The sequence below is a fragment of the Diabrotica virgifera genome, chromosome 3, assembly GCF_917563875.1.
Source record: "Diabrotica virgifera virgifera chromosome 3, PGI_DIABVI_V3a".
Classification (NCBI taxonomy): Eukaryota; Metazoa; Arthropoda; class Insecta; order Coleoptera; family Chrysomelidae; genus Diabrotica; species Diabrotica virgifera.
Genome location: NC_065445.1, coordinates 248937179 through 248964262, shown reverse-complemented (window position 1 = coordinate 248964262; position 27084 = coordinate 248937179). Strand labels below are relative to the sequence as shown.

Sequence of the window (27084 nt, the reverse complement as noted above, 5' to 3'; positions counted from 1 at the left end):
TCCATCCATTATTCTGTACCAACATGGTAAATTTACAAGAATCAGTTTAAACACATTCGAGTGGACTACCCTAATTGAGATGTTTATACAAATTATGGAAGAATTTTTCATACCACCTTTGCCGACCTATGCCGATGAGTATGATCCAATCGAATTTGAGTGTGGTGATTTCTGCAAACTAAGACAATTGGTAATGGAAAATGTAAAGTTCCTGACTATCGAGAAACACGGAATCGAATATTATTTATGTGAAGATGATGTAAGCCAGATCCTGAGAGCAAACATTGATTTAGTGTCTCAACGAGTGTCGTTATTGGACAATTTACAGTTTTTTTCGTATTATAGAAATGTTGTATACTTTATTCAGCAAAATTGTCATAAGAGTAACAGTTTATATAGTCGACTTCACGCTTTAACTGCGTTTTGTGGAATTTTTCCAGATACTTTGTTAAGTCAAACTTTGAATGAATATGTATGGTATTATAGCAATAAAGTTGTAAATGATTTGGATAGTTGTGAATAAATAATATTAATAAATATGTTGTCTTTTATTTTTACCTAATATAAATAAAACAAACAAAAATTAAGATTAAACAATTTTATTAATAAAAATTACATTATACAATGGATAATATTTTTTATATACAATTTACAAAAACTTTGCGATAAGTGATCTTTTCTTTTTTTTTAAGTAACCATATACTGCGCAAAAAGAAGAAAATTATTTATGCATTGAGCATCTACATTGAAAGGACCAAGTTGTATCAAACAAGACGTGATCAAACGAATTTTGACACCAATTATCTGTTAAATCATACAAATATTTTATTTCATATTCATGATATTCATTCCAATTAAGAACCTGTTCATAACCATAACATTTATTTTTTGATTTAAGTACGTTTCGGAAAAGTTTGAAACAGCTAAAACAAAAGTTTAAAGCAATAGCATCTGCTACAAATGCAGAAAAACAAACACAATACATATTAAGTTCTTTCTCTTTATAATAATTTGACTCACAAAGATGATTTCTTTCTGCTTCGTTTTCACGTTTTGTTTGTTCAAAATCTATTTGATCACATATTTGTATTTTATGCAAATAATCAGTTTCATATAATTTTCGAAAGCGATAAATACTATAATTATTACAAATTTCTACAGTAAGGCTCCACGGCAGTGGTGACATCTCAACAAATTCAGTTATGTTCAAGATATTTTCACAAATAGTTTTTATAGATTGTGTGCGTAATGTTGTTACCATCTTTTCTTTTGCTGTATTTCTGCAACAACAACAACAAATAAATGTTTAGTGATGACACTGCCGTTTTATGTATTATAATGCCCCCACGGAAGCGTATTAAATGATTTTGGTATTAAGTACCGCTTGTCGTCATAAGGACTTAGAGCCGTTTTGGATTGTTCGATGCTAAATACTGAATGTTGATATGACCGAATACATCTTTGGCTTGCGTTTTGAATTTTGAATTCTTTAAGACATTTTTCATAGTCTTCGTACGTAATTTTATTTCGAACGACATTATATTTCACTCCTTTTGCCTTTTTGGTTATTCCCAAATTGCTTACGTCGCTTTCAATTCTCTCTTTGTTTAGTTGTTTTCGTTCCAGGCGTTGTCTTTCTTTTTCCCTCTCCACGTCTGTTATTTGCATTTTAAATGTGTACATTTTTGATCTTAGCCCAATAAAATGTGTAATTATTTTCCCATTTGCCTCATCCTTCATTAATCCAGGGATTTTTTTATTTAATCGTTCTATGTCATATGGGTTATTTTCGGCGTAGTCGGAGGTATCGAATTTGCTTGGATATGCTTTTAAAACCTCTCTATATGCATCTGAACATTGCAGTTCATAAATAAAGCTGTCTGTGTCCATGTACAGCAATGAACAGTTTTCTTCTCCCATCGTTGGAAGCATAAAGTTATAATGAAAATCGTACATACATAATTTGGATATATCAAGGATTGCTGCGCCTATATACAGGGGTTTATTAAAGCATACTTCTGATTTTTTCAGTTCGATAGCCACCAAATTCTCATGAAAGATCGTTCGACTATGAAATCGACTACTTGCAATCAAATTTTTAGCTCCGTACCTTCCATGCCATTTTTTACATAATTTTACGATACGATGACGTCTTATGTTCTCCATTGTCTTACCGAACACAGCATTATTCATTAATTTAAAGAGATTTTTTTCGAAGCTACTTGTGGCTGCTGTTCGTAAGTTGGTATTTAACTCAATATATGGTCGCAGCCACGCAGATTGTTTAAATTTCAACACTCTGTGTATCTTTGTTAAAATTAAACCGTTCTCTAATGCCTGTTTAAGATTTCTATAATGAATAATATATTTTGTTTTGTGATATAAGGTTGGTATTAACTTTGGCAATTTTGAACCGGGCGGAATGCGGTGTTCGGCAGCAAATGGAAAATCTTTGTGTTTATCATGCAATTCGCGTGGATACTCCAAGTCAACTTGGAAAAAATAGCCCTCTTTCGCATCATTTGGTATTGACATAATATCAATATGACCTTCGGGAAGATTAGTGGATTTTGATGCAACACCAAATTTGGTACCATCTTCAATCCATTTGAATCCTCCTATTGGTAAAGCCTCACTCATGGCCCAGCCATACAGATTATTCACGTCTAAATACATGATGTATTTAGAGGGTTGTGTGGGGTCATACGTCGACATGTATTTGTTGTTGGCCTCCGAATACCTGTTGCTGCAAACAGATATTCCGCCTCTTATGGCTTTTTCCATGAACAAAATCATATCCACATCTTTTAGCAATTCTAATTTACATTTTGTGTATCTCAGCATACAATCCCACGTGTATCCTGGCATGGTATAATACCAAGCAGGATCTAGTTTATACGTGTCTCGACATTTTTGTCGAAACTGCTCAAACACATCAGCCAGCAGCAGAATATCTGTTTTCAAATACAAATCGCTGTATTCACCCAAATTTTTACAATTAAATTTATTCCAAACATTCTGCGCATGAGCATACTTCTCTTCACTAATATATTCATTATTTAGCTTATTATAAAAATGCCTAATGTTGGGTAAAGAAGTTTCATCTAATTTTTCCACGCTATCGATATAATCGTAACAAAATACTCCTTTACAAGTTAACAAATTGAATGTATCATCATCTAAATTACTAAATTCTCGTTTTAAAATCTTCTTTTCCGATGTGTCTAAAATTGATGCTAATTCGTCGAGTGAAGCTCCCATAAATCTTAGTGAATCAATAAATCGTAATTTAATTTGATGTTCGTCAGAGTGTAATGTAAATGAAATATATTTTTCTTTATTAATTGGAAGTAGACTCAAGTGCCCATGTTTGCATAAATCAATAATCATAAAATGCGAATCGTAACCACTAAAATTGTGAAAAACCACGGGAACAACAAATAATTTTTTAAAGTTCAAATTACATGCTTGGTGTGCAAATCCACGTACCTCTCCGGTAAAATGGTTGTGGTCTACTACAATTGTATCTGTAGCCAAAAAGCGTTTCTCACAAATATGACAAACAGTCGCTCCATTTGTATTAGTCTTTTCGGCTATAGGTATAATTGTTTTCAACTTGGAATTTACAAATTTGGAAATTTCAGCCATTTCTTTTGCAAACCACTCCATGCAATTTTCACCTCTATAGCTCTTAAAATAAGATAAACTGTCATCGTAAGCACATTTAAAATAATAACCTGCACTAAAAGGTACATGTTTCTGATATTTTGCTGTTTTACTCAATTTGACATTGGAATCCGTAAAATTATGTAATTGGCATTCAAAATCGGCATAAACTATAAACGGAGTTGTTTGTTTGTACGTAAAATTGCGAAAACCCACATGATCATATTTAGGAACAGTCATTTTGCATTTATTCATATCCGAACACATTTCTTCATGCTCTGCTAGTTTGATTTCACTGCTAAAGTGGTTTAAACAACGATCGCAAATATATTTTTTACTTTTGCTCTTATTCACTTGTGACTGTACTAATTTTCCCAAATCTTTAATCCAACAATAATGAAAACGTATTTCCGTCTGATCGTCATCTTCTGGAGGAGCATCGTAATCATTTAATTTTGGAAAATATTTATCTTGCACAAGAAGCAAATTAACATGCTTTTCCAACTTTGTTGGTGTCAGTCTGGCAGGTACTACTTCGTAAAATTGTTTGTCCTTAACTATATTTAATTCTAATACGAAAACATTGACTGATATGGCGTTTAGTTTTTCGAATTTTGAAATTTGATTTAATGGCATTGGGCTTTCTAATTTGTCCGTTTGAAAAATAGTAGAATAATGTGGATATTTGGATACTCTTTGAGCATCTTTGTTAGCAGGATACAAAGCACTAACTATTGACCAATAAAAGCATGCTTGATCAAAATTACGAACATTGATACAAGCCTTTTTATTACTAATCTCTTTTGGCAAGTCAATGAAGGACGAACCGTTTCCTATGTCCACTCTATTAATATTAACCTCTAATGAAATTACTTTAGACAGCGCGGCTCCTGAATCTTTTTCTGCAAATTCGGACAGCTTTGTATAAATTTTATCTTTAACATTTTCACGAAACCAAAGATGTAAATCGGTCGATGTATCTATAATAGCATTTTTCGTATTAAAATATTTTAAATCTACACTTTCACTATCACTTGATTTTTTAATGAACTCCCCGCAAAATGCAGTATTGACTTTAAGTATTCTATGTGTTTTCAAAATAATTTTAATTTTGTTGCTAAAAACAGTATAAGCATCCTCTAAAAATTGGCCAATGTCCTTATGAGTTAAATTTACTATTACACCGGTTTTAATTCGACTGGCAAAACACGACATAACATTTTCCCATTTAACTCTATTGCGTAATTTTGAACTAAACCCCATCCCAACATGTTTATTATTGAAATTTAAAATAATTTGTCTAAAATGCTTAAAATGACCTATGTTAGTTTGCAATTTTCTAACTGTTCCAATGGGTAGCTTATTGTTTTTAATAACTTTATTGCATCTCCAAATTTGACTATTTACACGTCTTGTCCACACTTTACGGTCCCTATCAGTGAATTTGTCAAACATTATTTTACGAAGCGTTTTAATAATGTGAAGCAAATCATCAGACTGTTTGATCACTTGTTTATGTTGCATGGCTACTCAAACACAAAAGATACAAGAAAGAACAAGATCACTTACCCTTTTTCCTTTATTCTAATAGCTAGTTGTCTATTATCTCAAATTTTGCTGATGGGCGGTGGTATCCGGTATCGATCAGTCCTCGAAATATAATGGAATACTTCTTAGTTGCAAAGTCAGAGATGAATGGAGTATATACGTTTGTGACTCTATTTGGCAGGAACACAACATTCTCCTCCAGTTCCAGCAAAACTACTTGGCCAAATTTATTTTTCACCAGCTTGGCGTCTATTACTTTTTGTGGCTCGTTTATTGGTAGTTCGTTTAATTTAATTATTGGTTTACGGTCTGCAACCAAAGAAACGGCATTTATTTTTGTTAAATCCATCTAAAACAATAAGAAACAATTGCTAGAAAACGTGCACAAATCTTACTATTTTCCTATAAATAATAGTTTAGAGAAAACAAAATCCACAGAAGTACGTAACAAAAACAGAGACATTAAAAACAAAAAATCGATAATTTACATTAACAAAATAATGTGATCGTGTAAAAATAAGAAATTGTGAATTGTGAAGACCGACAAAAAATTGGGAACACAGAGAAATAGAAAACAGTAATCCACAAATTATTAAAGAAGAGGAGAAGGGAAATTCTTTGCACGTAAGTATTTTAAAAATACATAGATAAAAGAAACACAAGTATATAGAAGGCCGGCAAAAGAAAATTGGGGAGAGAGTAATAGAAATAGTCCACAATTATTAAAGCACAGTAGACGTGAATTTTTTTTTTGCACGTAATTATTTTAAACATAGATAAAAGAACCACAAGTACATAATACTAACACAAGAACTTATTTAAAAAATATTTAAGACATGAAACACAAGTACACAACAAATACATACAGAAAAAATATTTAATATGAACAACAAAGATAGCTTACCTTGATTCAGTATTTATCACTGCACTGCGAACTAACTAGCGACACGTTCAGAAACTGTGGTTCGGACACAATTGGTGTACTTTATGCCTGTCGGAAACTCAATGAACTGGCTATCCCCCGATTTCTATTTATATAGTAGGTTAATCTGATGACGCATTAAAATTTACATGTATGTACTTGCAGGATTCTTTGAAACGGCATGTGCATATTATTGCTAGAGTTTGCGGTTTTGATTTCCGTTATTAACGCGTCGGGTAGAATGTGCTGTGTCATAATAATGAAATCGTATACTAAAAAATATAATTGATGCTTTTTTTTTTTGCGGTCATTGCCATATTATACATTCTTATTTATTTTGCAATATCAGGTTAAAATGCAATATTAGACATGTGAATATTATTTATATAAGTTGCAGTTTTAATTTCCGTTTTAACGAGTCGTGTAAAATTTGCAAGGTGTTTCTGGCGATGTTGCAAAAAATATAATCGTTGCTTTTTTGCGGTCATTGCCCTACATTCTTACTATTGCAATATCATGTTACAGGTGTAATATGAGATTGGGAATGTGCCTTGCTTCCGCTGACACATTCGTTTTGTGTGACTAATGAAATTCTATTTAATACTTAGTATTAGATGTGAATTTTATGAATAATAAACTCGTATTTAATTTCTTCTTCTTCTTTGTGTCAAGCCATCTGTCAATTCTTCTTCTTTTCGGTGTGTCACTTCTTCTTCTGTTTTCCGGTTTGTCAATTCTTCATTGTGCTGTGCCATTGTTACTTCTTCTTCTTCTTTTCGTTTGTCTTGTTGCTATCAATTCTTCTTCTTTTCGGTTTGTTAATTCTACTTTGGGTCGAGCCATCGTCACTTCTTCTTTTCGTTTGTCACGTCACCTTCTTCTTCTTCTTCTTTTCCGCAGCCGTCAATTCTTCTTCTTTCCGGTTTGTCAATTCTTCTTCATTTTGTTAAGACATTGTCACTTCTTCTTTTAGTTGTCATGTTGCTGTCAATTCTTCTTCTTCTTTTCGTTTGTCATGTCAACTCTTTTTCTTTTCCGCAGCCGTCAATTCTTCTTCTTCTTTCCGGTTTGTCAATTCTTCTTCATTTTGTTAAGCCATTGTCACTTCTTCTGTTAGTTGTCATGTTGCTGTCAATTCTTCTTCTTTTCGTTTGTCATGTCAACTTCTTCTTTTCAGTTTGTCATGTTGCTGTCAATTCTTCCTCTTCTTTTAGTTTGTCATGATGCTGTCAATTCTTCTTCTTATTTATTTCGTTTGTCACGTCATACGTCAAATGTCACGTTCTGTTATGCACTATACGGAAAAGAAGAAGAATTGACAGTTAATATTGAACGTTGACAGAAGAAGAATTGACAGTTGGCTTCTGTGTCGCCGCCGCTTTCATTTGACACCCCATACGTCAAAATCGGACCAATAGCAACGAAGATATGTTGTAATGCCCTTTTGACACTGCCGCCATCTTTGTTTTTTGTCTCAACTTATTCGTTATCCCCTCCCCGTTCCAACGAGCCCTCTTACGTCACAATCGGACCAATAGAAACGAAGATATGACGTAATGCCCTTTTGGCATATTCTGATGCGCACGCCACATACTGCATTCAACCCCCTTTTTCATCCCCTTTCCAACGATACGTCACACGTCATCCTACGTTAAGCCGTTTGGCATTTACGACCGGGGGTTGCTATTTAAGGGTTGCGATTTAGGGGTTGCGCCAGAAACCGCTTTGCCTATCTACTTGTGTAGTTATGTTATAACTTGATGCGCGGGTAGTTAAAGGTTAACAAACTGTAACAACTGTAGAGGAATATCTCTACTGAGTACAACATATTATATAAAATTCTAACAGCCCTCATCAGAAAAAAATTCACTCAATTCACAGAAAAAAAAATAGGGACTACCAGCAAGGATTGAGAGAAGGCAGATCCACTACAGATGCGATTCACATAAGGTTTGTTCCAACACAACGGAAACCGTCATGTAACGATTACATTACTATAAAATAATACGTTCCATGCATTCTGTGTCTGTAAATCTTGCGTTCCATGGGTTATTTTGTTTACTGCGCAGGAGAGTGATTGTTACATGTAAACTTGTAAACTCCACATCCTCTTCGTAGACTTCAGACAAGCCTTTGACTGTATTGGAAGAAATAAATTATTTATTGTAATGAAAAATCAAGATATAGGTAGGGGAGGGAAGGGTAAAGTGAAATAGTGGGGTACACTGAAAAAGCTCGTTTTCAAATTCTTCCGAAAACGAAGCCATCACTGTTTACAATCCAATCAAAGTTTGGAAGTAGTGCGTGCTTATCGACCATTTTGTAACGGTCGTCATTTGATGTTATTGAAAATATCACTGTTATTACATTTTTGGGCGACTTTTTGTAAAATCTGCCGGTGAGTGTAATTGCTAATTCTTGTATCTTATTTAATTAAACATATTTTTGAAAGCAACACACAAAGGCAATCATACTTAACTATCTTTTATGTAAAATATAGATTGTTAAGTTAGGGTTAAAATTTTTTACTGGGCACATTTGCTATTAAATCCATTTGGGACAATGTGAAATATTAATAGATGGGACAAAGTGAAATATCGTTTTACTTTGCCCCACATTTAATTATACTTGATTGCCACCATTAAAAAAGAATATCTGTATTTCCAGGTGTAAAATGCGAAATTATAAACGAAAAACGATCCCACAACAATAGTCTGTGGAGCCAATGACATCTAAAGTCATATCTTTGCGAACGGGCATCCTTTGCCAAAATCAAGCTGCTATGCAACACAGAATTTCTGTTGCTACGTTAAATTGGAGAATTAAATACGGAAAAAATGAGGAAGAAGCGCCAAGTAAGAAGCTAGGCCGATTTCAAACCGTACTCTAGCGGTTCTCAACCACCGTGTCGCGACACACTGGTGTGCCGGAAGAACCTATCAGGTGTGTCGCGAGATTTACTGCATTTTCTGCGATGAAAAATATAAAATTTAGCTACCGGTCTCGACTACTTGATGTGGACAGCGAGCTGAGAGTGTGTCTGTCTACAATTCGTCCTCGGATAGATATACTTTGCAGAAGTCATCAGGGTCAAATTTCACACTAATTTTATGTATTCTTTCTGTTTTGTTTTTTGCTTGTTATGTTCTTACGAAATAAAAAATAATATGCTTAATATATTCATCTGTACTTACCTACCACTAGCAAAAATTTGTACATGTAAGGGTGTCGCGAATCTGTAAGGAGTACGTTAGTGCGTCGCTGAGTAAAAAAGGTTGAGAACCGCTGCCTAGACTAGTTCACGTTACCTAACCATGTGGGGCAAAGTGAAAAAAAGACAATGCCTGACAAACCCAAGCATAATAAAAAAAATTACTGACTTAATGTTTCGACATAATGATCTTAAACTTTACTGTAATAAGATATGTTTTTTACAAAACTTTATTTCGAAAAATGTAAAATTTACTTGATTTCAAAGTTTAGCTATTCCACTTTACCCTACTCTCCCCTACCAGCAAAGTTAATCCGATTAACAAAAATGACTATGGATAGATATTGAGCTAAAATAACAACAGATCAATTGCAATAGAAAATCAATTGCAATAGAAACAGGAGTGCGACAACGCGATTCCCTGTCAACTACATTATTCAACATAGCAGAAGAAGGAACAGTCAAGGCCAGCAAAATTAAAGGAACTATAGCCCATTCCTCAACACAAATAGTTGCATCTGCAGATGATTCTTATGGGAAGAGACAAGGAAAGATTAAATTAAGCAGTAACAATTCGGCAAAGGAAGCACGGAAAAGAGGTCTATAAATTAACGAAGGAAAAACAAAATATCTGCTCTGCTCTAGAAGAGAAGATAACAGGACGAGAGAAATCAAAATAGAAAACTACACTTTTGAAAGAGTCCAACAATTTAAGTGTTTGGGAGTAATAGTGAATGGCCAAAACAAAAGAAGTGAAGAAGTAACGGAGCGAATACTAGCAGGCAACAAAACATACTGAAGATATCCTAAGCTTATCAAGTACAAGAACTTATCCAGAAATACAAAACTTAAAATATACAGAGTTGCAATGACACCAGTAGTTACGTATGCAGCTGAGACAATGTGTATCACGGCAAAAAAATGGAGAAAAATTGAGAATATTCGAAAGGAAAATCTTCAGACGAATTATGTGCCTGATAAGAATGGACAACGGAGAAATGAGAAGAAGAATAAACCAGGAACTAAGAGACATAATGAGAGACATAATGAGAAGATATAGTTAGATTTATTAAAGCTCAGAGGCTGAGATGGCTGGGACACATAGAAAGAAGGAAGAACCACCTACTGATTACGAAGTTCACCCGATGGAAATCAGAAACTGAAAGGCCAAGGGAAGGCCCAAAGAGAGATGGGAGGACCAGGTCATGAGAGATATCAAAATTCTGGAAGTGAGAAACTGGAGGGAATTATGCACATATCTAAATGAGTGGAAGAAAATTGTAATGAAAGCCAAGTCATACAACAAACTTTGACAAGACACAAGTGGAATTCGGAGTGATTCACTGCAATAAGCGAATCAGAGAGCTCTAAGTAAGAGCGGCAAACATTTCTTCCGGAATGAACAGAAAATTGAGTCATGATTGCCATGAGTAAGTAAGGCAAGGCTGACGTGAATCCAGCTCCTTGTAGGTTGAAATTCAAAACACCTGAAAGTAAATAAAATTACTCAACTTGTATAATAGCGTCAATATTTCGAATAATTTAAAACATTTGTCATAATTTCCTGTCCTGGTAGGAAATTATGATTGGCAGGGATAATCACACCCATAAACTCAAGAGAAGAATAGGTTTTTGGTAGGCAGCATTGGCAGCATTGACAGCAAGACATGTAGCCAGGAACGCTCTAAACAAATGGCACAGAACAATTCTAACCTGGAGACCATAACAACACAAAAGACCCAGAGGCAGACCTCCTATGAGATGGACAGATGATTTGAAACGGACTGCCGGGAAAAATTGGCTACAAGTAGCGTACAACAAAAAACAATAGAAAGGAAGACTTGAAGAGGCTTATGTTCAGATGTGGACGTGAATGGCTAGACGAAGAAGAAGAAGAAGAAGGCAGCATATAATATGTCGAACGAGTCGACCAATATGCATAACTTGGAACAATGATCCACTCCTCAGATGATTAGATTAGATTTTAGAACAGGGCTAACAGGGCACTGTAAGCTGAATAGGCACTTAAAGCTGATGGGATTGGCAGATGATGACCTGTGCAGATTCTGTCACCTCGAAGAAGAAATAGCAGAGCACATTTTATGTCATTGTGACAGTCTGGCAAATGTGCGGTTCTTTGCATTAGGAGAACAAAATCCAACGGCAAATAGGTGCATGGAAGGTTCAGTCTCGAAGCTATTAGACTTTTTAAAAAGGGCCAGGCTAGAGCATGTTAACTAGGACTAGAGGGGCACAATAGATCTGAAAAGGTCGCAGTGGAATAGGCCAGAAAGCCACCTCTCTAAATCTAATCTAAATCTAATCCTCAGATGATTACTTCCAGGAAACTAAAATCAGAATAGAAAAGGCTTGAACAAATTTTAGCAAAGTGAAAAAGTTCTCTGCACAAGAGATTTGAAGCTGGACCTAAGAGTAGGTTGGTTAGGTGCTAGTTTTCTCGACTTTTTCTGCCCTTCTTACGATTTCCTCGTTTCTAATCCTGGCTCTAAGAGTCAGTCTAAGTAGTGACCGTTTCATTCTTCTGGCTATTGAAAGGTTAGCCAGACTAAAGTAGAGATGGACAGAACAAATTGATAGAAAGACAGATGGACGATAGACAAAAGGGTTATTGGAATAGAGACCAAGGGAAACAAAAGAAGCGTCTGCATGGCTGTTTTCTTTTTATTTAGTTAGGTGTTCCAAAGGTTATTAACAAATGATGTATCAGCTGGCTCAAAACCAGGGATTTTAGGCAAGAAAAGGTAAAATGTGAAACTTGATGGAAAAACGCTACAACTTATATGTCAAATATTTATCTCCGGGACTTACATTTTTATTAATGGCCTAGAATACTTAGCTCATGCTTTCACTCAGGCGACCCGGGTTCAATTCCTGCCGTTGAAAAATTTTTTTGTTTTTAAAATTGACATTTTATTTAGAAAAATAATTATTTTTTAATAATACCACGTTTTTATTATTTATACGACACAATATAAGAAGTCTGTATGTCTTTTATAGAATCGTAAACTAAGCATTTAATCATAATAAGATGACCTCATCAGGCAAAGTTTTTATTACAATCTAAAATTCATAAATTATACTTTTTAATCTTTGCCACACTAGTCCAAGAATATTTTTTTATTATTAACTAGCTGACCCGGCAAACTTCGTATTGCCTTAGAACTAAATAATGTTTAAAAGTTCAATACCTAAAAATTACCAGAAAGCCAAAAACAACTCAAAATATTGCGTATACTTTTTTCTACCAAATTCATAGTTTACGATTCTATAAGGGACATACAGACAAACATTCATTTTTGTATACTATATAGAATAGGGAAATAATTAGATTGCTATTAAAAAATGGGGGTTGGTGATAGAAAAGTGAAAATTTAGGGTTGTATCTTTCGGTTCTAAAACATATAAAAAATTAAGAAAAAACAGTTCGTCCAAAAAAATAAAAAAGAATGTCGCGGGGGCACTCCCTTTTTCACTTAGATTGGTCGTACCAACTCAGGAACCTTCAGGAGTTCATGTACAACAAATTTCTCGTATAAATAAAAAAAATGTGTGTATACTTTGTACGCACGTAAGAAGTTATACTTCTATTAATAGGTTTGTTCTAGCAAACAGTCAAACTAGTCAGAAACCGTCAGCAAACAGTTGGTCAGTGAGAGAACATAATACAGTCACCAGTGCTATTCCCTCTACTCGTGCTGGTCCACTATTCGCTGATGGTTTAAAATCGTTTGAAACTGATGCTAGAACAAACCTATTATGATTTCAACGAAATTAATATACTTAACAGGTTATTTGTATTTTATTTAAATATTAAACTAACTTTCTTACCTACCACTTTAAAAAAAATTATTAAAACAATACCAAAAATAATAAAAAAAATGAATCGTCCGGGATTTGAACCCGGGACCTCTCGATCTCCGATCACACGCTCTACCACTGAGCTATATTCCCTTTGCTTTGACAGGTTACAAGATTTCTCATACATACTGACAAGTTTAATAGACCAAGTGAAGTATACAGAAATATCTTAAATATACTTACTATTATTATAAAATATCTTATTCCCGAGGAGACAAATCCAAAGACACAAAAATTATAATAAATAATACATTTACTAAAAACACTAATATATCCTTTTAATGACTTATTTGCGCTGACAGCGCTGATACATACATATCTTGAAAGATTAGCAACGAACTACATACCGTCTGTGTGCGTATGCGCCCGGCAATATAAAATTTCACTCTCGATCGTAAAGAAGTATAACTTCAATAAAAACGTGGTATTAAAAAAATTATTATTTTGCAAAATAACATGTCAATTTTAAAAACAAAAAAATTTTCAAAGGCAGGAATTGAACCCGGGTAGCTTGAGTGAAAGCTATGAGGCAAGTATTCTAGGCCATTAATAGATGTAAGTCACGGAGATAAATAATTGACATATAAGTTATAGCGTTTTTCCATCAAGTTTCATATTTTACCTTTTCTTGCCTAAAATCCCCGGTTTTGGGCCAGCTGACACATCATTGTTAATAAGCTTTGGAACACCTAACTAAATAAAAAGAAAACAGCCATGCTAAAATGCTCCGGTCAAATTTGACACTACCTCCCGGGCTATAACTAACCATACTAATTTTAAAATCTGGACTTATCTCAACATACTTTTCTACAGTAACGTATTTTAAAGGTAATAAGAGTATTGTTTAATGCATACGTTTCATAAACTTGGGTAGCTGCGTTAACATAGTGTAGAATCCCCAATTTTCACTAAAATGCGAAACAGTAATAGCCCATACTGGCATAGAAGTAACAAAAGAACCCCATGGTATCTTCATTTTTTTGCTGCTCTTTGCTTCTAGAGAATTTATGATATACTTTAGTTCCTGTTCAGTTATGTTTCTGTCGTCTTCTGGAGAATCAGTTACAATTACCATCCAAGCCAGGCACCATATCAAACCCACCGTTCCTATAAGAGAAAAGTAAAAAATTAATATTATCCGAATATAGTCCATTCTTTGACTATTTTTGCGGTATATTTTAAAGAACCTCTTGGATTGACTTGAAATTTGGCATACATATAGATAATATGTCAAAGAAAAAAAGTGATATTGTGTCGATGTGTGCTTTTGCTCTGGGGTACCACCCTTCTCGGGGTTGGAAATATTTAACGTCAAAATAACCTCGGAAATTGATATATATTTCAATTCTGAGTAAAAAATCTTATATACGACTTTTTCGGTAAATTGATATTTAGCAAGTTATTCACGATCGAAATTGATGATTTCCTACACGAAAAATGCATGTTTTTGAGTGGATTTTCAAAAATATTTCTAAAATTATGCATTTTTACGCAAAAGTCATTATAATCAAAAAGAAACCTATTAAATTAGTGAATGGAGTGGTTTTCTTTAAATTATTATAGCAATAACACAACCTAAGTTACAGCTTACTTAAAATCGGGGTTTTTTAGAATTAACCTTGAATCAAACATTTTATCATTAAATAACGCAAGAAATAGAGATTTTTAGAAAAAAATTATGGAGACATCTTTTAAATATTTTACTGATACCTTTAAAAGGTGCTACGATAAAAGTGATTTGGATAAAAAATGGCTGAGTTATTACAAAAACAAAACGATTATGTCGTTAAAAAATCAAAAGAATAATTACTTAAATTGGTGAATTTTCCACAAAAATAAAAATTAACATTATTCCATACACAATTAGGTTTATTTATAGCCTGACTACGCGTTCTGAGATTTTAACCAGTTTAAAGTGCTTAGGTTTGAAAAAAATTTCAATTTAGTATTAATTATTTTTTGTTATTTTATAAATGTTTTCCATTTTTCCAAAATTACTTGAAAACTAAAAGAAATCTGAAAAATATATATCAATACTAAAATGCAGTTTTTTTTATACTAAAACTTATTCAGTTTTTTCAATGTCTCTATGGAAAACACTGAGTGAGATATTTATATTTTAAGTTTGCACTATTTTAAGTGTGAGAAGCAGTTTTCTAAGCTCTTTGAATCGCATGCTTTAAAAATCAAAGACCTCCAGAAAGTCCAGCTTCTGAATACTTTTAGCACTTACAATTTCCCACAAAATAAGCTTTGGAACAATGAAATATCTTGAAAGTTACAGAAGTTATCGTTAAAAAACCATATTGAAACTTACGTCGAATACTTTTTAAGCGTTGATATAAGTATTTTATTTTTTTTTTTTTTCATGAAAAAGGCGCATCGTATGAAAAAAAAAGGGAAGATATATTTTCTGTCATAAATTAAATAAGTAACTCAAAAATGCTTTTTAATTTGAAATACCTCAGTGGTGTACTATTTTTTTTTTTTTAATTCAGACTAGTACCCGTATGCGCGCCAATGGTGAATATAAAATTCTTAATAGTAAGTCTGTCAATAAATGCGTAATAACTACCTCTTAAAACCTACCAAATTTCATTTGCATATCTCAACCAGTTTTAGAGCAATCAATAAATCTTCACTTTGTAAGAGAAATCTCAACACCCCGTATCTTGGAACTTCATGAGCTACGACTCTGGTTCTACTAGGTCTCCAAACTTCATACATACACAGATTTTTTCAGTTTTTCATAATCTATATATTTCTGCTTGGAATATTTTTTCGATAAAATACTTACTTTTTGAGTTATTTGCGAAAAACCGTCTAAGAATGTGGTTCTTTTGTTGAAAAATGAACATATTCACTCACAAATAACTCGAAAAGTATTGACTTAGTGAAAAAACTTTATAGAACAAAAGTTGCTTAGAATTAGTCAGTTTATCCATTTTCGGATTTATTTTGGACCTATACTTTTCACCCCTGAGAAGGGGTGAAACTCACCCCCAAGGCAAAAGTACACATCGGTACTATATCACTTTTTTTCCTTAACTTATTAGCTATGTGAATGCCAAATTTCATGTCAACCCAAGCGGTTGTGTAAAATTCGCAGGTTTTGCAATATTTTACCGTGAGTGAATGATCTAATAAATCTATATGTAGGGGTAATTTATAAGGGTTGAAAATATTAAATACTTAATAAACTAAATTGCAATATTTTTGACATTTCTGAAAGCCATTCTCTTTATTTTTCACATTTCAAAACATTTTGTTGTATTTATAGTAATACTACTAGGCACTACAAATCGATTATTATTTATTCAAAACAATAATTGAAGAAGAAATTACGTCGCTTTTTAAAAATATCCCTAGTAGACAAGGCGGAAACGGCGGGTTCGTTGGGAAAAATATTCCCATGAGATATTTTTGCATAATCACATTCGTGAGACATCCCAGAATAAGGTTCAAGAAGTCGCCCACGTGAAAAGTGGGCCAATTTTTTTTTAACAATTTTTTTTTAATCAAATTGAAAAAATCAATATTTTTGGACCGGACTAATTTGTTTTAGGTTTTTTGGACCATTCTCGATAAAAAAGGTCTCTCATAATTTTTCTCTAAAGTTGATCTTTTTCGAGTTATAAACAATTTAAAATTTGAAAAACGCGATAATGGCCATTTTTAAGACTTAATAACTCGGTTAAAAATTATTATTATGAAAGTCAGAAAAGTGACTAAATCAAAGTTTAAAGTCGCCGCTACATGATCCTGAAGGAATCTGTGTCATTCATTTACTACTAAGCTGTTATTTTTAATTAATAACATTGAGCGGTTAGATCGTATTGACGCCACTGTAAATGTGAGTGTGAGTAAGATGCACAATTGGACTGCTAGAATGGCTTCTCTCTCGCACTCAGAATTTACAGCGGCCGCACACGTGCATGGCGCTTATTATCGTTACTTAAAAATAACAGCTTAGTAATAAAATAATGACAAAAATTTCTTCAGGATCTTGTAGGGAGGGCTTTAAACTTTGATTTAGTCATATATTGACTTTCATAATAATAACTTTTAACCGAGTTATTAAGCCTTGAAAATCGCCATTTTTCGTTTTTTTCAATTTTAAATTGCTTATAAGTCGAAAACGATCAACTTTAGAGAAAAATTATAAGAGACTTTTTTTGTCTAGAATGGTCCAAAAAATAAAAGAAAAAATTGTTCGGGCCAAAAATATTGATTCTCGCAACTTGATTAAAAAAAATTGTTAAAAAAAAATTGGCCCACTTTTCACGTGGGCGACTTCTTGAACCTTCATCATCATCATCATCATCCAACCAATTTACGTCCACTGCTGGACATAGGTCTCCCCCAATTGTTTCTACACTTCACGGTTTTGTGCTGATTTTTGCCAGTTTTTACTAATCCGCCTGATATCATCTGTCCATCGTGTAGGCGGCCTTCCTCTACTTCGTTTATCTTCTCTTGGTCTCCACTCCATCAGCCTTCGTGCCCATCTTGAATCTTTCAGCCTGGCGACGTGTCCTGCCCAGTTCCATTTGAGCCTGGTGATACGTTCTACAACATCTGCGATTCTTGAACCTTATTCTGGGATATATCACGAATGTGATTATGCAAAAAAATCTCATGGGAATATTTGTCCCTTCGAACCCGCCGTTTTCGCCTTGTCTATAGAGTTTTCCGACTTGTGTACTTGTCGAAACAGTTTTAAATTAGGTATGTGCACATTGTTTATTAGTTTTGATACTTAAAATATTATGTTTAGTTCAGTATTAACGATAAATAACCATTATTCATCACTTTTTATGTCCACTCTAGTATAATAAACGATGGTGTGACTATTACAGTTTTACTTGTTTTCTTAGTACCTACAAACCTACATAATTGTTAAAATGAAAACACAAAAATTTTATTGCCTAATAATAATTAGTCTATTTTCCACGGTAAAATATTGTAAAATGTATTTTTTGATGAACTCAGAAGTTCTTGTAGTTTTTATAGTGAAAACCCTACGTTGTGTTTTTTTGCACGCCAAATCATCGGGTCTTCAATCTACTCTTTATTTCCTATCAAGACCAGTCTCTCTTAAAACATGCATTAACACATTTCTTAAATTGTCAAAAGCTTTTTGGCAATCGATAAAGCAAATAATCCTTCCTCGGATCATAGCATATCTACACCAATAACTGTCTGCAAAAAAGTACCTCTAGTGTTCCTAAACCGTTTTTGAAACCAAACTGACTCTCTTACTTAAATTAGTTAAATAATATTAAATGAAGTAAAAGTCAGACTTACTCTCAATCTTTATTATAACTTCCGACGACCGGTTTCGCTCTTTAAAATATGTAGAGCATCTTCAGGTCAAAGGTAACAAGTTACAAAATGCTACAAATAAAAAACCAGAGTTAGAACAGTGTCTGGTTACAAAAGATGCTAAAGATCCATAAGATCAAGCCAGTGTTGAATAACATACATAAAAATAGCTAAATAGCATACAACTGCCTATGTATGCAAAACGGGGGGTGGTAAAAAACGTCCCCAAACTCACAAACCTAGGCAGATGTATGCCATATATAATCATGCAATTAAAACGTGTCGTACTTACATTCGGATACAAGGAGCTACTAACTCGGTATTCATTTTCATGACGTTTCTGTTAAAGTTATGTTAACGGGATATGGTGGAATAGACGGAGGATGCAGCAAAAGTAAATAAACTTATGGGATTTGGGAATTCTTGAGGGTGATGAGATAGTTGGTGTAAGACAACCAATAAATCTGTGCTTGTTATTATGTTTGTGTAGTTAAAAAATAGGTAGTGAATAACGTATATACAATTTTAATGTGTGTTAATTTTAAAGATTTTATTTCTATGTATTAAAAGGTTTTGTTTTTTATTTTATTTATAACTATTAAAAGAATTCTATTTATTAGTAAATTTAAGATTGACTACGTTCGGATAAAAGAGTGGGGCGAGTATTTAATGTCTATGTTAGAACTAGATGTGCAGTTATAAACTAAATAGTTAGCCTACGGCTCCACGGGCGAGAAATTTACGCTAGCAGTAGCAGTAAAATGAACTTAAAGAGTGAATGAATAAACTAATATATTATCTGCTATAACTATAATAATTGTCTAATAAACTGTCTAATAATGGAGAAGAAGAATTAGACAACTAACCTAGCTTGTTCTGACACTTCATAATTCCCACAAATTTAAAAAAAAAAAAACACAAAGTTTAAAAAACTGATACCATGAAATAATAAAAATCAATACAGTTAAAATAAATTAAATTAAATGCAGTGCTCGTGACCAACCAAATTCCCTCATTTTCTGTTGTATCGTCTTTTGTCCTGTGTGTTTTCTGTTTTATTTAATTGTGAGGTGAATTTACTTCATTAGTCATTTATTTATGGACGAGATTTATAACACAATGTAGGTATACCCTAAAAAATATAATTTACTACTAAATTTCCTTTATCTGGTTCAATAGATTATTAATATTTATCCATTGCTTATATCACTAAAACACAGTTTCAATCTACAATCAATTACTTATTTTAATTCCTGTTTCTATCTATTCCAATTCTCCACCCTTTAATTTATAATGGTGTTTCATTTACCTACGTTGTTGTTATTTAACTCACATTCACATTTATTACTATTTATTATATGACTGCTAATACAGTATTTTAGCTATAATTTTAAGCTTACCGATCTACCAACTCTTAAAGATCAAGTACTGACCCTAAGTATTTAGGTTATAACTGCACATCTAGTTCTAACATACACATTAAATACTCGCCCCACTCTTTTATCCGAACGTAGTCAATCTTACATTTACTAATAAATATAATTCTTTTAATAGTTATAAATAAAATAAAAAACAAAACCTTTTAATACATAGAAATAAAATCTTTAAAATTAACACACATTAAAATTGTATATACGTCATTCACTATTTTTTAACTACACAAACATAATAACAAGCACAGATTTGTTGGTTGTCTTACACCAACTATCTCATCACCCTCAAGAATTCCCAAATCCCATAAATTTATTTACTTTTGCTGCATCCTCCGTCTATTCCACCATATCCCGTTAACATAACTTTAACAGAAACATCATGAAAATGAATACCGAGTTAGTAGCTCCTTGTATCCGAATTTAAGTACGACACGTTTTAATTGCATGATTATATATGGCATACATCTGCCTGTGTTTGTGAGTTTGGGGACGTTTTTTACCACCCCCCGTTTTGCATGCATAGGCAGTTGTATGCTATTTAGCTATTTTTATGTATGTTATTCAACATTGTTTTTTAACCAAACACTGTTCTAACTCTGGTTTTTTATTTGTAGCATTTTGTAACTTGTTACCTTTGACCTGAAGATGCTCTGCATATTTTAAAGAGCGAAACCGGTCGTCGGAAGTTATAATAAAGATTGAGAGTAAGTCTGACTTTTACTTCATTTAAAATAAACTCTCATATGCAACCTATTCAAGATTTAAATAATATTGTTAAATATTAAATAAAAATGTATATCATTTTTAGCCAGTTGCAATGCGAAGGCAAAAGTCTTAGTTTTCACTTAGTATAGAGAGCACAAACCAGCACTCTAAATCGACGATTTTCGACTCTAATTGGAGTCATTATCAGAGAGGCGTAGATTTGCTGCTCTCTGCCCCAAGTGACGAAACTCCGAGAGTTTATCCCCGCATTGCAACTGACATAGGTCCTTTGAGTAACATAGGTCCATTTTCTGTTGGAATTTACCAGCTGAACAGACGAGGTCGTGAATTGCAAGTTTTTAGAATTCCCTCTTGTTTTCTTCGCTTCAGCATCCATCTGGCTTGCAATTTTTTCAAGCCATGAAGGTGTTACCAGTAAAATGGTCCAATAAGTTGTCAATTAAATATATTTTAAAAATATTTTGGATATTTGTAAAAATTTTAAATATTTTTATTAGGTTGAATACTTTAACTCTCATTGTTAAATATTGTTGTTAATACATTTTGTTTATGTAATTATTTACTCCAATTTATTTTAAAACCGCAATTCACGCATTTAACATATTTATGACTTTAAAACCTCAACCTTTTAGAATATTTAATTGATATTATGAAAACAAATGTTTTGGATATATTTTTATGTTTTGTTTGGATATAAAATACCTTTATTACTACCAATTATAAAAGTTCATAAAGATAAAAGTTAATTGTGACACCTAAATGATAAAATTATTTATTACCTACCAAAAAAATAGAAGATACTGGGCCATCCTAGTGTTGATGCCAAAATTGAACAGAGTGGCATCGATACAACTGTTCCGATATAACTTCCAGAGAAAGCTATTGTAGCTAGACGACTTCGTTCTAGAGGTGGCGCCCATCTAGCCCAAATAGCGTGGATACACGGATATGTAACACCCTATATAAGAAACTTTTTTGTATTATGTGTTATGTATAATATAATATTATAATAATTTAGAAATACGCCAGTCAATGGGAGCAAGAATAGGATATTACCTCCGCATTCTATCTTACTGCATGGATTTTAATGAAATTTTGGGTCTAGCCTCTACTTATCTCCAAATTCAAATTCTACCCTATGCTGATGTGTGCTTTTATCTTGGGGGTGGTTCCGACCCCTTCTTAGAGGTGGAAAAATGTTTGGTTAAAATTACCACGGCATTCGCTAGAGAACCTAATTCTAAGCAAAAACTGTTCTATATTTTTTTTAAACTCAATACTTTTTAGATATTCGTGGTTGAAAATTGGCCATTTTCATTGAAACATAATACCTTTTCGAACGGTTTTTTGCGAATATCTTAAAAACTATGAATCTAACTAAAAAAACTATAATAACCATTTTTGTAGGTTATAAAAAAAAAGAGACACTTGCCTTCATAAATCTTCTAGGTATAACACAAAACGAGATATGGTAGGTGAAAATAGTTTGTTTTTTAATACATTTTCAAATTGGTGTATTCAACTTGAAATAACAGAGAAACGGTCGATTTTATGTGTATAATGCTACTTATACCTTTTATAGTGCTTGAAAAGACCTTTGAAATGAGCTATATTAAAGGTCCATTGCATTTAAACTAAGCGAGATATGCTGCAAACAAAATTGATAACTAATGTATTTTAAGAAAAAATGAGAAGTAATTTTAACCCCCATCCACCAAAATGTAAATGCATGGTTTTACTTCTACAATACCTTTTACTATAGTTTTATTTCTATGTTCAAAAAGTTAGATGGGTTTAAAATGAATGGTTTTCGAAAAAAAAAAATCAAATTAAAAAGAGTATTTTTAAATTTTCTTAAAATTCTTCCTTTTTCTCCATGTAACATGAAAATGATAAGAGATACGGTAATGAAAAATAAAAAGGAAATTTTTATCTGAAAAAGCCCTACATTTTTGTGTGATATCTTTTTTCGTATCTCTTATCTTTTTCGAGTTACATGTAGGAAAAGGAAGATTTTTAAGAAAATTTAAAAATGATCTTATTTTTATATTTATCTATAACTTGATCTTATTTTTTTTAAACCATTCATTTTACTCCAGCCCAACTTTTTGAACATAGAAATAACACTATAATAAAAAGTATTGTAGAAGGAAAACGATGTATTTAAATTCTGATGGATGAGGGGTTAAATATATTTCTCATTTCTTCTTAAAATACATTAGTCATTAATTTTTTGCAGAATATCTCGCTTCGTTTGCATGTAATCGACAATTAGTATTGCTCATTTTAAAGGTCTTTTCAAACACTACAAAAGTTATTAGTGTCATTAAACACCTAAAATCGACAGTTTCTCTGTTATTTCAAGTTGAATACACCGATTTGAGCATGCAGCAAAAAAACAAACTCTTCTTACCTGCCATATCCCTCTTTGTATTTTAACTAGAAGATTTATGAATAAACGAATGAATCTCTTTGTTTTTTTATAAGCAACAGAAATATTTTATATAGTTTTTTTGTTAGATGTATAGTTTTTAAGGTATTCGCAAAAATCCGTCCGAAAAGGTGTCATTTTTCAATGAAAATGGCCAATTTTCAATCACGAATAACTCAAAAAGTATTGAGTTTTCAAAAAATAATCATAGAACAGTTTTTGCTTAGAATTAGGTTCTATAGCCTTTTCCGTGGCTATTTTAACCAAAACATTTTTCACGCCCGAGACGGGGTTGGAACCACCCCCCAAGATAAAAGCGCACATCGGCATAGGGTAAATTTTTTTTGAGCTATTTCCTACTTACTGTGAAAATATCAAATAAATCGATGTAATTGGATGGAATTCGGAGCCAAATACCTTCATTGACTGCCCTAAAAGTACAATTAAAATACCTATATAAAAAATGCCAAGAACAACTATAATGGACACAGCTTGGATTCCGCGATGCCTTAGGCACCCGAGAGGCTCTATTCTCTGTCCAAGTGCTTATGCAGAGGTGCAAGGATGTCAAGTGTGACGTATATATTTATTTTATCTACTAGGAATTTGATAAAGTAAAACATGATAAGCTCATAACAATCTTAAAAGTGGATGACAAATTAACAGAGGCATTCTTCATAGAGTGAGACAAGGATGCATTCTGTCCTCGGTGTTATTTCATACATACTCTGAACATATCTTCGAGCAAACGCTGGGAGAACTACAAGAAGGCGTATTAGTCAACGGAGTGCCTCTAAACACATTAGATATGCTAACGACGCAGTGGTTTTTATAGATAGCCTAGCTAGATGGTTTGCAGAGAAGCAAGCGCGAAATATTAAATGCACGGCTTTTGGTTAACAAACAAGCAATTGACAGGGTGGACCGCTACACATACTTTGGAACAAGTAGCCAATGGAACCACCCTTGTGAAATAAAACAACGCATAGGAAAAGCGATATCAGCGTTTAAAATCTCTATCGTCAGATGCTATGTATTTTCTACGTTATTATACGGAGGCCTGGACACTTTCAGGAGATTCTTTAAGAAAACTCAAGGCATTTGAGATGTGGTGTTACAAACGCATTTTACGTATTTCGTAGGAGATCGTCTCACCAATGTTGAGGTCCTACGTAAAATGGACAAGGAATGCGAAATAATTAACATTATCAAAGAGCACAAACTAGAATATTTTGGCCATGTTATGAGCAATGAACAGATATATATGACTTGTTGCAACTCATTTTTCAGGGTAAGATATTTGGAAAGAGTGGACCAGAGCGAAGAAGAATATCTTGGCTTAAAAACCTGAGAAAGTGGTTCAATACATCGACAACCGAACTATTCTGAATAGTAGCAAGCAAAGTTAGGGTAGCCATGCTGATCGCCAACATTCGAAACGGATAGGTACCGTAAGAAGAAGAATCAAAATGTTACAATTTTACAGGAGGAGCTTTCCATTTACTCGATTACAGTGGTTACAAAAGATTTGCTAATCGCCATTTTTCTTTATATCTTAAGATTTTATGCTAACAATAAAAAAATATTTACTAAACACCATAGATATTCATCAATCAATCAGGAAAAGTTCTAGGACAACAAAAATGTCATGTATCTTAACCTGAATAAGCTAGGTCTAAAATATGTGGTAATAATAATGTTCACTCAGCCAAGAAAATCTCATTATGAAGTAAAGTCTAACCAGTGGCGCACCCAGAATTTTCCTATAGGGGGGTTGACTTGGGTGGGGTTTGGACAAATAATCCCTGACAAAAATCTCCACAAATTATCCCTGGACAAAAAATCTCCTGACAGAAAATCCCCGGGCAAAAAATCCTCACAAAAATCCCAGACAAATAATCCCCACAAATTTTTTTCGACAAAATATCCCCACAAAAAATCCTCATGAAATATTTGCTACCGAATAATTCTCTAAAAGTTTTTTAGTGAACTCAATCGACTCTAATGTTTTTCAGCCTCAGTGCATAAGAGTTATAACAATGGCCATGAAATCGCTTTTCGGCACGACAATAATGATTAAGTAATTAAGATTAAGCATGAATTATTGTAATTTCGATTACCAAATTTCGAATTCCAATTACATGACATCCAAAAATTTGGAAAAATTTTGAAAAATTTGGTTTTTTCAAAAATCGTGGAAGATATGGGAAATAAGCTAAAGCTGTGGGAATCATGTTGTAATTATTCGCTTAACTCTTTTGCTCACTCTGCCTTGAATAACTAAGTTCAAAACGTTGTCTATTATCTGTGTGCATCCATGAAAAATTTTTGCGCTATTAAGAATGTTTAGCTTTGTTATGAAAACGCAGAACAGATTTTTGACATAGCTTTTGAAGCAGGTTTCTGAAATGTTGCTTGTAGTAAATTGAAACTGATGACTAAATATTTTTCGTTATGTATTACTAAAAAGATTACTACGATACGCCGATTCAGGCCCGGAAGATCGATTGTTGATCAAATATTTACTATTAGACAAATGCTTGAAAGGATTGGGAGTATAATCAAGACGTACATCAGATATTTATAGATTTCAAACAGGCTTATGATTCAATTAATCATCCTACACTATGGAATACAATGGTCGAGCTGGACGTACCCAAGAAACTAACTGCGGTAACGCAAATGTGTGTAAGTAACTTCTATGCACAAGTTAGAAGAGGTGGGGAAATATCAAATGCTTTCTGCGTAAATTCTGGACTGAGACAGGGAGATCCGTTGTCCCCATTGTTGTTTAACCTGGCCTTAGAATATGCCATGCGAAAAATTTATCCAAAAATCAAACCAGACATAGCTGTTCGGGGAGAGGCCAGATGGGAGAAAGTCTGTAGGACGGCCTAGAAAAAGGTGGAAAGATGCAGTCAGAGAAAATCTGGAGAAAATGGGAATGAGACAATAGGAAATAGTGGCACAGGACCGGCACATGGAAGGCAACAGTAAACCACTCGCCAGAGTTATAATGCCATTGATGATGATAAAAACAAAATATTTTTGACGTTAAATTTACATAAAGTAACAGGTTTTTTGCATTACAATCAAGATTAGGTATCGTTTTCAGGACCAGCAGTTCTCATCACGAATAGGCAATGTTTTGAACGTAGTTATTCAAAGCAGAATGAGTCAAAGATATAACCGAATAGGTAATTACAACATGGTTCCCACAGCCTTAGCGCATTCTCCATATCTTCCACGATTTTTGAAAAAACTCACAATGGTTTGTCATGTAAAATTTGAAGATTTCGGCATGGAATTGAAATTCGAAATTTGGTAATCGAAATTACAATTCATGCTTAATCTTACTTGCTAATCATTATTTTCGTGCCGAAAAGCGGTTTCGTGGCGATTGCTATAGTTCTCATGCACTGATGCTGAAAAACATTGAAGTCGATTGCATTAACGGTAAAATTTTTAGAAAACTATTCGGCAGCAATATTTCTTGGGAATTTTTTGTCCGGAATTTTTTTGTGGGGATATTTTGTCCAAAAAAATTTATGGGGATTATTTGTCTGGGGATTTTTTTTCCAGGGATAATTTGTGGAGACTTTTTGTCAGGGATTATTTGTCCGGAGATTATTTGTCCTAGCTTCTATTGGGCACCGAAATTTTTTTGTATAGTTTTTGAAAGACAAGTTACATTTTCCTACTATTCTTTATATTTTTTTATATGCCCTGGGAGGGGTTTTAACAACCCCCAAAACCCCCCTGGGTGCGCCACTGAGTCTAACATCTATCTTATTAAAACCTTACGAGATTACGAGATCATATTATTATATCACGTATTGAGATTATAATAATATATTACTATATCATCCCGATTAAACATAATTACGCCAACGCTGACCATTATGAATTGATCTGCCTTGTAATATGAACTGAACTGCAGACA

At 33.2% G+C, this 27084-nt stretch overlaps 1 protein-coding gene across 1 annotated transcript in view; it reads right to left on the bottom strand.

Moving 5' to 3' along the window:
• LOC126881670 (sialin-like) overlaps positions 1-27084 on the bottom strand; it is a 104845-nt gene that overhangs the window by 28015 nt on the left and 49746 nt on the right. Inside the window, exons 4-5 of the mRNA XM_050646062.1 lie at positions 21494-21668; positions 14082-14333 (exon numbers count right to left, since the gene is read on the bottom strand). Coding sequence (XP_050502019.1) covers positions 14082-14333; positions 21494-21668 — 427 coding nt within the window. The remainder of the gene's footprint in view (positions 1-14081; positions 14334-21493; positions 21669-27084) is intronic.